A 12,050-nucleotide genomic window follows, 5' to 3' on the forward strand; every position below is an offset into this window, starting at 1 on the left:
TTATTGTATAAGTATTTTGTTGACATATGTTTTCATTTCTCTTGGTTAAGAGTGAAATTGCTAGGTCATGGTGTAGGTGTATGTTTATAAAAATGCCTATCAACATTTTTTCCAAAACGGCTGTATCATTTTATATCTCCATGACCAATATATGAGAGTTTCCATTTTTCTACATCCTCTGCAATATTTGGTATTGTTAGCCTTTTAAATTTTAGCCATCCTAGTAGTTTTAAAAAGGTATTTCATTGTGGTTTTAATTCATGTTTTCTTGGTGATTAATTATGTTCAGCACTTTTCATGTTCTTATTGGCCATTCATATATCTTGTTTTGTGAGGGGTCTCTTTGAATGTTTGCCCATTAAAAAATTGGGATTCTTTGTGTTTTTATTATTGACTTGTAAGAGTTCTTTAGATATTCTGGATATAAATCCTTTGTTATATATATGTATCACAGATATTACCTTCCAGTATCTCACTTACCTTTTCATGTTTTGATGTATCTTTTGATGATCCCAAGTTTTAACATTTTGATGAAGTCCAACCTTACAAATCTTTTTCTCTTTTGAGTATTTATTTATTTATTTATTTTTTTGTGGCAAGCAATGCTTCTATAATCCCCAAGGTAATAAGATAATCTCCTAGTGTTTCTTCTGGAAGTTTTAAAGTTTTAGCTTTTATGATTAGGTTTGTGATCCATCTCGAATTAATTTTTGTATATAATGTTAGGTAGAGGCTGAGGTTCATTTCCTCCTTATATTTATTGTATTCCCACACCATTGCTCATGACTTTACTTTCCTCATTGACAAGGCTTGATCCCTTTGTGAAAAAACTGACCATATATAAGAACCACAGATTTGTTGTGTATTCCCACAGTTTTGCCTTTTCCAGAATGTCATATAAATGGAATCATCCAGTATGTAGCCTTTTGGGTCTTTTTATTCACTTGGCAAAATATGTTTGGGAATTATTCATGTTGTTGCATGTGTCAGTAGTTCATTCCTTTTTACTACTGAGTAATATTCCACTGGGTGGATGTACCACTGTTTGTTTATACTTGCTGATGGGCATTTGGGTTGTTTTTGTTTTCTAGCAATTATGATTAAAGAGGCTTTAAATATTCACGGATAGGTTGTTGTGTGATCATAAATTTTCATTTCTCTTGGGTAAATACTTGGAGGAGTATGGTTTCTGGTTATTTGGTAAGCACATATTTATATGTTATATAAATGATTTTATGGTAAGAAACTATGAAATTGTTTTCCCAAGTGGCTGTACCATTTTGAGTTCCCATTAGCAATGTAAGGGAGTTCTAACTGCTCTGTATCTGTGCCAGCATGTTGTTTCACAATTTTTTTTTGCCTTTTTAAAGATATTCTAGTAGGTGTGTAGTGATTGTGGTTTTGATATGTTTTCCCTAATGAATAATAATGTTGAGTATTTTTTTTCATATGCTTATTTGCCATCTGTGTGTATTCATTGGTGAATTATCTGTTCACATCTTTTGCCCACTCTTTTTTAAGTTTATTTTGAGAGAGAGAGAGAGAGAGAGAGAGAGTGCAAGCAGGGAAAAGGCAGGGAGAGAGAGGGAGAGAGAGAATCCCAAGCAGACTCTGAGCTGTCAGCACAGAGCCCAATGCGGGGCTCAATCACATGAACCATGAGAGCATGACCTGAGCCAAAATCAAGAGTTGAACACTTAACCAACTGAGCCACCCAGGTGTCCCCCCTTTTTTTTGCCCATTTTTTAACTGGGTTGCTTGTTTTCTTGTCACTGAATTTTGAGAGTTTCTGTATTCTGAATAGAAACCTTTTGTCAGATAAGAGATTTGCAGATATTTTCTCCCATTTACATAAAGATCTTTTTTGCAGAGCAAATGTTTTAAATTTTTATAAAGTCTACCTTATCAAGTTTTTCTTTTATGGATTATGCCTTTAGTGTTGTATCTCAGAACTTTTTGCTTAGTGTAAGGTCATCAAGGTTTCCTCCTATGTTTTCTTCTATAGGTTTTGTAGTTTTAGGTTTTACAAATAGGTCTATGATTCATTCTCAGTTAATTTTTATAAAGATATGAGGTATGGGTTGATGTCCAATTTTTCATATGGATATTCAGTGAGTCCAGGACTATTTGTTGAAAGATTATCCTTTCTCTATTGAATTACTTTTGTACTCTGTCAAAGTGAATTTCCTCTATGTGTGTAAATCTATTTCTATACTTTATCGACTATTCCATTTATTTATGTGCCTATTCATTTTTAATACTATATTAAGTTGACTTTTGTAGCTTTTCAGTAAGTCTTGAAATTAGGGAGTATGATTCTTCCAACTTTTGTTATTTCCTATCAGTTTTTTATTGGATAAATTTAACAGGTAACATTCTATAAATTTAAGGTGTATATTGTGTTACCTTGATACATTTATATATGTAATATAGTTGCCATTGTAGTGATATTTATCACATTACATAATTTCAGTACAACATTATTATTATTATTGCTGTTCAACAAACTGTACATTTAATCTCTATGGCTATTTTAGTACTCATTACAAGTTTATGCCCTTAAACAACACTTCTACTGTACTCCTCCATCCCCTGGTAACCACCATTTTCTTTTCTTTTTTTTTTATTTTTCATTTTTAGGATGTTTTGTCTTTTAAGATTCCATGTATAAGTGATACCATATAGTACTTCTCTTTGCCTGGCTTATCCCATTTAGCATAATGTGCTCAAGGTCCATCTGTGATCTTGCAAATGATTGGATATCCTCCTTTCTCATGGCTAAATAATATTTTATTGTGCATATATAACATCTTCTTCTATCCATTCATCCATTAATGGGCATTTGGTTGCTTTTATATTGTGGCTATTGTCAATAATGTTGCAGTAAACATGGGGGTGTGTATATCTCATCAAATTCCTGTTTTCGTTTCCTTTGAGTATATGCCCAGAAATGGAGTTGCTGGACTGTATGGTAAGTGTATTTTCAAGTTTTTGAGTGACCTCCATATTGTTTTCCATAGTGGTTGGACTAATTTACATTCCCACATTCTCGCCAGCACCTGCTGTCTCTTGTCTTCTTGATGATAGCCATTCCAGCGAGTATGAGGTGATATCTCAGTGCGGTTTTTATTTGCATTTCCCTGATGATTTAGTGATGTTGAGCATCTGCTCGTATGCTTTTTGACTATTTTGATGTCCTCTTTGGAAAGATTTCTCTTTAGTTCTTCTGCCCGTTTAAAAAATGGGAGTGTTTATTAATTATTAACTTGTGTTAGTTCTTTATATACTTTGGCTATTAACCCCTTATCTGATACATGGTTTACAATTTTTTTCCCCCATTTTGTAGGCTGCCTTTTCAATTTGTTAGTTTCTTTTGCTGTGCAGAAGCTTTTGAGTTTGATGTAGTCCTGTTTGTTGATTTTTGCTTTTGTTGTTTGTGCTTCAGGTACAAAACAATCATTGCTAAGTATCAACGAGCTTCTTTCCTATCTTCTAGGAGTTTTTTGGTATCAGGTGTTATTTTTAACTCTTTGATCCATTTTAAGTTAATTTTTGTAAGTGATGTGAGTTAGGGGTCTGATTTTATTATTCTGCATGTGTTCCTCTAAATTCCCCAGCACCATTTGATGAGAGTATCTTTTACCCATTGGGCGTTCTTGGTTCTCTTGTCATGAATATTATTTGACAGTATATGCTGAAATTAAATTCTGGGCTCTCTGTTCTGGTCTATGTGTCTCTTTTTGTGCCAATATCATACTGTTTTTATTACTATGGCTTGCTGATGATAGGCTCTTATATGTAGAAAATTTTAAAAAACCAACAAAAAAACCTGTTGGGATTAATCAGTGATTACAGTAAAGTAGCAGGTTAGCAAAATCAGCTTATAGAAATCATGAAACAATGGAAAAAGAAATAAAGAAAACTATCCCATTCACAATAGCATCGAAAACAATAAAATACTTGGGAATAAGTTTTACCAAGAAAGTGAAAGATCTGTATGGTGAAAATTGTAAGACTTTGCTGAAAGAAATCAAAGACACAAACAAATGGAAAGGCACCCTGTGTTCATCGATTGGAAGATTTGCTATTGTTAAAATGGCTGTACCACTCAAAAGCCATCTACAGATTCAATGCATTCCCCATCAAAATAACAAAGGCATTCTTCACAGAAATGGAAGAAACCTTCGTAAAGTTTGTATGGAAGCACAAAAGACCCCCAAAGCCAAAGCAATCCTGAGAAAAAAGAGCAAACCAGAGATATCACCCTTCCTGATTTCAGACTATCAGTGTTATGAACTCACTTTTTAAATTCTAAAAGTACAGGAAGGCATAGCAATTCATTTTCCTAACTAAGGGAATCAGTTACCACAAATGCTAATTTTTAAAGTGAAGCTCTTGGGGTGCCTGGCTAACTTAGCTGGTAGAGCATGTGACTCTTGATCTCGGGGTTGTGAGTTTGAGCCCCATGTTAGGTACATAGATAATTTGAAAATAAAATCTTTAAAAAAAGGAAAAAGCAAAGCTCTCACTGAAAACTTTTTTCTGAAGGTTGTTGAACACCCTAGGCTTTGATCCATAGGTAGGCAAACTGAAAGTATCATTTTCTTAAAAGTATATTAATACTATAAATTGTCATATTCTTTATATTATTTATACACATACTTAAATTTTTATAAACTATAATTGAATACACAGCAGCAATTCATTTGGGTTTATATTGGGTAAATTATTATTATAATGCATATTATAGGATGTATACATTTTATTTTAGGAAATTTTGTTAGGATTACTTCTGCATTTCTGCTTTCCCCTCCAAAGCTGCAATGCAAATTACATTTTTTTCATTTTATATTACTTAATGAATTTTCAAAAATTATGTTGATAACATAAAGAAGAACAATCTGCAGTTGTGTAGGGTTGTAGGTCGTAGAGAATGTTTGGTGTTAGATGAACATGGCCATTACAAGAGACCATCCGCTGAAAGCACATGACTTATCTATAGCACCCTGTGTGTGCTGTTTGGTTCTTGTAAAGAAACGGTTAGTAAAAGACAGGTGGTTAAGTAAAAAACAGTTTTTGGACTCGAATTGCTTTCATCTGAAAAAACGCAGTAGAGTTATTTACAAGACTTTCGACTGTGTAAGCTTTAAAACAATTAGTACAAATACTATTCCATAAAGGATACTTTTGTAGGACAGGACCCTTGGTTCTAGTATCTCAGCATGTTTTGAGCATTAGGTGAAATGTGCTAGCCACATGGTGGGGGAACTCTTAAAGTTAGATACTTTGGAGCCATCATGTAAATAGATCTCAGGCATGTGTGCGTACTCAAGCATCTGGGCAGAGAGCCATGCTACATGCTCTTACCAAGTTTGCTTTTGTAATCTTAGTATTTCTGTTCTTATAGCTTTTTTTTCTGAAAACGATGGAATTACTGGCATAAGCAACGATGGAGCTTCCTTAGTAGAAGTAAAGATTTTTTCCCCATCAGTTAAGTATCGTTAACCTTGATATAATATTTATTGTAAACACTTTAGGTTTCTTTGACATTTCAGTAAAATCCTCCTATATCACAAAATTAAGAGTACCTTTGGTGAGAAACCTGGATTAGTGTTATTACATGTTGAAACTTGTTTTCTTTTTAATTGAATTCCAAAAATATTCAGAGCTCAGCTTGTTAATATTATTGGAGGTGTTAGGCTATACATGCCTGCCTGGAATGGCTCACAGGGAAGTAGTTCAACATAGTCCTGGGCACACTGGGCATTGATGGAATCTGAGTTGGTGTGAAGGGGGCACCTCTAATGAAATCTTTCCAGTAATTTCATTAGCAGTCAGAAGTATCTGACTGCTTCTTAAATAATTGCTTTAGAAACTGTTTTTCTTAATAAGGCCATTAACTGAATTTGCCAAATGCTCAATAGAGTTTTCAACATTTTTTCCCACTTTGTGTGCCTCCTCTGACTTGAGCCTTACAACCACCACATGGGATAGAATCCTTTCTGTTCTGCAAATGAAGAAACTAAGGTTCAGAGAACTGAAGCCGCTTATTTGTGTAGCGAGGAAGTTCTAGAGTTGGGATTAGAATGGAGGTAACAGATGTAAACTCCTCAGCCTCTTGCTTGGCATTCAGAAACTGCAAAGTGTGTTGTTGTTGTTGTTGGTGGTGGTGGTGGTGGTTTTCAATTTTTGATCTCTCTTTTTTTTTTTAACATTTATTTATTTTTGAGAGATGGGGGGCAGGGACAGAGAGAGAGGGAGACAGAGGATCTATCTGAAGTGGGCTCTGCGCTGACATTAGAGAGCCTGACATGGGACCCAAACTCATGAATAATGAGATCATGACCTGAGTCGAAGTCAGATGCTCAGCCAACTGAGCCACCCAGGTGGCCCTGTGCTGTTATAATATATTGTCACCATGCTTATTTTCCTGTCCTTTTTGCATTATACTACAGCACTGTTTCTTTTAGAAATATATGCTGTTTTATATATCAAGTAAAACCTGAAAATAGGTCCAGTGGCTGATCGATTTCGTGTTTCTTGAACTCGCATTTCCAAGTGAGTCTTGATTAATTAATGATCAAACATGATAATATATGAAAAACCTAACCAGTGACACCCTGTCAGCCATCCACAGATACTAGTTCCCTTATCTCTTATTTCTCTCAGACTTATTTTTTTCTGAGAGACTGAGTTTTTTGTATATTATATTGCAGAATTGCTGTTATAGGTAAGAGTATCAAGACAACTTTTATATCATGTATTTAATATTAATAAAAATATACTTTACATGGTATGCACCAGATATATATGGCACTGTGTTTTATGCTCTGGTACTAACAAAGAGCTATAATACTTAGTTCTTTCTTCAAAAACTGTCCAATTTAATTGGGAAGTCATCATATAAACACATGAGAAATTAAAGAATATAAGGTTTATCACAACAACTGTGTGTAATTAATTCCCAAGAGAATACTATAAACTTAGAAGAGGAGGTGGTCACAGTTTGAAGCATTTAAAGAGAAGACTGGGGCCAGCCTGGGCACTGTTTCTGGGGTCTGAAAACCCAGAAGGAAGACCTGAGGCAGATTGAAACTAAGGGGTAGTGCTGACTCACCAACAGTCTGAGGTAGTATCTTCTAACAATACAAATGAACCGTCTTGCCCATGTTGACACGTTTATTCTCAGTCTAATGATAAGGAGAACTCTGTTCCTTTGAGGGTTTGGCTTATCCAAAGGGCGTTTTGTAGTTTGTACTGCTTTAGATACAAGAGTAACATAGGCATGTACCATTTTGGCACATAATATTTTTGCCATGCTGAATTTACCAAATGAAGATTGTGTTTTTAAGTTAAGTAAATAATCATTATGGGATTTGAGTCTCTATCTATCTATCTATCATGTATCTATGTATCTATCTATAAAGGACAATGGACTTTCTAGGTCATATGGTAACTCCATATTTAATGTTTTGAGGAGCTGCCAAGCTATTTTCAAAAGCTGATGCATCATTTTAACATCTCCACCAGCAACGTATGGGACTTGCATTTTCTTCCCAAAATGTGCTTTCTTTTTGACAGAGAAGAATTTACATCACAGGATAAGCAGGTGAATTTATTCTGTTTTACAATATTACCATTGCCTAAAAAGACAAGGTATGAAGCCTATAAAAATAAGACATTTTTAATGAAGTCCTTTGATGTCTATGTGTCATTGAATGTCCAGTGTGCATTTTGTCTTTTTCCAACATAAAGAATAAGAACTCAGGAAGCAAAAGTGATTAAAAAAAAAAAAAGAATTTTTTTCCCTAGGGAAGTGTCTAATTTCTGGCCCAGTGTCTCAAAGTTCATGGAACACTGTAAGGCATCCCATGGAGCCTGTGTGTTTCAGGAAGTAGGTATGTGATTCACTAGGCAAAGGAGGTATCCTTTCCCTGCATTTTGGATGCACTTTGAATTTATTAGACAGTAGAGGAAAACTAGTGAAATTATATAGTATATTTGATATGCCAAAGAAATCTGTGTAAAAGATACCCATACTATATTTGTAAGTTTTTTTTTATTCTTCAAGATAAGAGTGTTGTTTTGGAGGAATTTGCAAATATTATTTTTGAAATTAAACACACTAAGGAGCAGGGTATTTCAGTACTAGGAATGCTTTTGTCCCATTTGAAGGTGATATTCCTTATGTTTGCTTTAAAAATATTGGCCTTCAATCTCCTTGGGTAAAGAACATAAGATTTTTTTAAGGGAAAAATTCCTCTTATTGCTGTTTCCAGTGTTACCATCAAATAAGCTTTGTTCTTCAAGAATAATTCACACTAAATAATGCAGTACCTTTGAAGGTCCTTGTGGAATATCAGAATTAATTTTAAAACAGAATCCTGACGTGTCGATAAGTTCCAAATTATATTTAGAAATGATATCTTTTTCAGATTATAATTTTCTTCTCCTTACATTTATAAAGCTTTTTATTCATTGGGTATTTATTCAGTACCTTTTACAGGCAAAAAGCTGTCATAAGCACCAAGGAACGTCTTATAAAGGATTATTTAATTTGTTCAATATTTAGTAAATACCTACAGGGTATAGAGCACTGTATATAGAGTATTACTACAGTGAATACTTCTGGCCTCTAGGAATTAGCATTCTCTTGTGTTTGAAGGAGAACACATATACACACATGAAATAAGTAAGTAGCAGTATAGGGATTAAATGTGTGAGTGGTATAATTAAGTTCAGAGAAGGTCAAGGTCAGTATGAGTAAGAATTAGAGTAAAAGGTGTCATGGAATAGATAGATCCTGAAATGGGCTCTGAAGATTGTTAGGATTTGAATGGCGTTAGGGGAGTTGGAAGGGAAAGGACCTGGGAGTGCTAGGGAGCATGGTTAAATTGTGAAGAGTGGTGAGTTTCTTGTCTGGATAGGAAAGGAGCAGACCGTTGTCTCCTTTTTCATCAAGTCGAGGATTGTGGGAGAAGGTGAAGCCTTTACAGCTGAAGGCATGTGGGAGTGTTGTGACTTGAGGAGAGAACCTTGGTTCAGTAAAGACAAAGCTGTTAAACAATAGGATCGGACTGACATAATCTGACAGTGGCATGGAAGTGGGCATGAATGGCTGGTGGTGAATAGCTGGAGCTAGGATGAGTAGCAGTGGAGATGGATCAGGGTGTATTTTGTAGGTAAACCCAATGGTGCTTGCTAATGGCTTTGATTTGGGAACGTAGCGGTTAAAGTGAAAGGAGGAATGAAGACCAGCTGTAAGGTTTTGATTTGAACAATTCAGTGGATGTTGGTGCCATTTATTGATATAAAGAGGACTATTATGAACACATTTAGGAGGCAGCTCAATAGTACTGGACTGGATACTTTAATCTGAGATGGCTGTGAGGTAGCTAAGTGGAGATGTGCCCTGGCCAGTCAGATCTGTGGTTCTGGATTTGAGTGGAGACAGTACGGATGCAGAAATGTAACTGTTAAGAAATGAACAAAACTCACATCAATGTTAATGAGGTCTTTATGTGGTTAACTTAATATTTGTTAGTAAGAGCTCTAAAAATTTAAATGTTTAATTTCATTATTTTAAAATCTTTAATTCACCCTGCTAATTCTAATTATTTAGTTGAATATTGGTCCGGTTGATTTTTTAAAAAAATAGCCATCGATACTTGGTATCTCGATTATAATTACTTAAACCAAGAATGGCTGAGGACAGCAGATGGTTATTAGACAAGTAAATAGTCTTTAGAGTTTGCTTATTTTTATTTATAAGCAGATTTCACATATATTCATAGTCTTATGTTTACTGTTTTAGCAATCTGTGACTGGCGTCTGAGTCTCCTGAAATCACCCATAGTGGTAGTAATTCGTATTAATCAGCACTTCTGAATATATAATCACTACAAATGATCAAAATTTGGGGGCCATAGAGTGACACAAGGATCTTAAAAAATTGCTTTTGTACATCGCCACTACTTTTGCCAGGTAGCTGGAAATGAAAACCGGCCCCTCCCCTGTTCATACTCTGTCTTTCTCTCAAACATAAATAAATGTTAAAAAAAAATTTTTTTTAATCAACATGCACATTTAGATCTAAGCTGTTGCACTGTCATACATATTTTTGGATATTTAGAACACAGGTTTTTGAAGAATTAGTTGTCAGCAAAAGTTTGTTTTCTTTCTATAAAGAGAAAGTAATAAAATGCCTAGTTGTTTGTTTCTTTTTAAGGTTTTTTATTTATTTCTGAGAGAGACAGCTTGAGCAGGGGAAGGTCAGAGAGAGAGGGAGACACAGAATCTGAAACAGGCTCCAGGCTGTGAGCTAGCTGTCAGCACAGAGCCTGATGCGGGGCTCGAACCCACAAACCGTGAGGTCATAACCGGAGCTGAAGTCGGATGCTCAACTGACTGAGCCGCCCAGGTGCCCCAATACCTAGTTGTTTAAAATATTTTATTTGACTTCTATTTTAGAAATTTCAAGAAATTGCTGAAAAAAATATGGAAAAGTTGAACCGTATTGAGAAGTCACATGAACAGTTGGTTCTCGAAAATTCACGCTTCAAAACTGCCTTATCACAGACTCGGAGGGAACAAACATCATTGCTGGCAGCCTGTGCGCTGATGGCTGGTGCCTTATATCCTCTCTACAGCCGGTCATGTGCCTTATCTACGCAGAGAGATTTTCTTCAGGAGCAAGTCAACACCTTTGAGTTGTTTAAACTGGAAGTTAGAACTCTGGCCCAGGCTTTGTCAACTGTAGAGGAAAAGAAGCAAGAGGAAGCGAAGCTGAAGAAAAAGCCATTCAGAGGACTGATACGTGTTTTCCGGAAAGGTGTGATTGTAATTCTGGCAGCAAATAGGCTTAAGATTTTGGGCCAATCGTGTGCCTCTCTTTTTACCTGGATGGAAAGCTTCAAAGAAGGCATAGGCATGTTAGTGTGTACGGGAGAGCCCAAAGACAAGCATAAATTTCCAAGTAAGATAATTTAAGCTTCTTAAAATCTAAGTTGAGTGTAAGGACATATAATGTGACCAGGCTTAGCCATTATGTAAAAACTTAAAAAATCACTTAATATGTCAAATCATGTAACATAGTCTCATGTGTATGTAGATATGTGTGTGGGTATCGGTAAATGTATATTTATGTATAAATTAGGTTTTGATTTTTTTGTTATAAACATTAAAATTTAAAGAAAGTGGCAAATATAATTTCAACTTTGTCTAGTTTTATTATGTGTATATATTTATTTTTTTTAATGTTTTATTTATTTCTAGCAGAGAGAGAGAGAGACAGCGTGAACAGGGGAGGGTAAGAGAGAGAGGGAGTCACAGACTGAAACAGGCTCCAGGCTCTGAGCTGGCAGTCAGCACAGAGCCCGACGCGGGGCTCAAACCCACGAACCGCGAAATCATGACCTAAGTGAAAGTCGGACGCTTAACCGACTAAGCCACCCAGGCGCCCCATGTGTATATATTCAGCTTTATTATATTTGAATGCTCTTTTAACAGTAAAGTGGAGAGTTTATATAGTGATTTTTGAGTTAAGTCAATCCAGAGACTCTGTCTTATTTAAAATTAATGGTATAATTTATTTTTGCTTTCTATAAGTCAGAATAAAATGATCAGAGTTAAAAATCTATTGAGGAATTGAGGGGAAATGAGACAAATGTAAATTTTCCAGTTAACTTTTTTTTAAAAGCTTGAGTATTCTGAGGAAATAGTGATTTCAATTTTTAACCTTTAAAAATCAAGCTATTAAGGGAAGACCTGGGCGGCTTAGTTGGTTAAGTGTCCACCTTCGGCTCAGGCCACGAACTTGTGGTTCGTGAGTTTGGGCCCTGCGTCGGGCTCTGTGCTACTAGCTCAGAACCTGGAGCCTGCTTCGGATTCTGTGGCTCCCTCTCTTTCTGCCCCTCCCTCACTCATGCTCTGTCTTTGTCTCTCGCTCTAAAAAGTAAACATTAAAAAATTTTTAAATAAAAAAAAATCAAGCTATGAAGTGTAAGTAAAACTAAAGAAACATTTTCTTCTCTTTTTCTTTGATATCACTT

The 12,050-nt window shown here is 35.4% G+C and overlaps 1 protein-coding gene across 1 annotated transcript in view; it reads left to right on the forward strand.

Moving 5' to 3' along the window:
• Positions 1–12,050, forward strand: part of CCDC171 (coiled-coil domain containing 171) — a 285,435-nt gene that overhangs the window by 115,466 nt on the left and 157,919 nt on the right. Inside the window, exon 17 of the mRNA XM_077765058.1 lies at positions 10,471–10,975. Coding sequence (XP_077621184.1) covers positions 10,471–10,975 — 505 coding nt within the window. The remainder of the gene's footprint in view (positions 1–10,470; positions 10,976–12,050) is intronic.

This window comes from Crocuta crocuta, unplaced genomic scaffold (assembly GCF_008692635.1).
Source record: "Crocuta crocuta isolate KB4526 unplaced genomic scaffold, BGI_CrCroc_1.0 scaffold687, whole genome shotgun sequence".
NCBI lineage: Eukaryota > Metazoa > Chordata > Mammalia > Carnivora > Hyaenidae > Crocuta > Crocuta crocuta.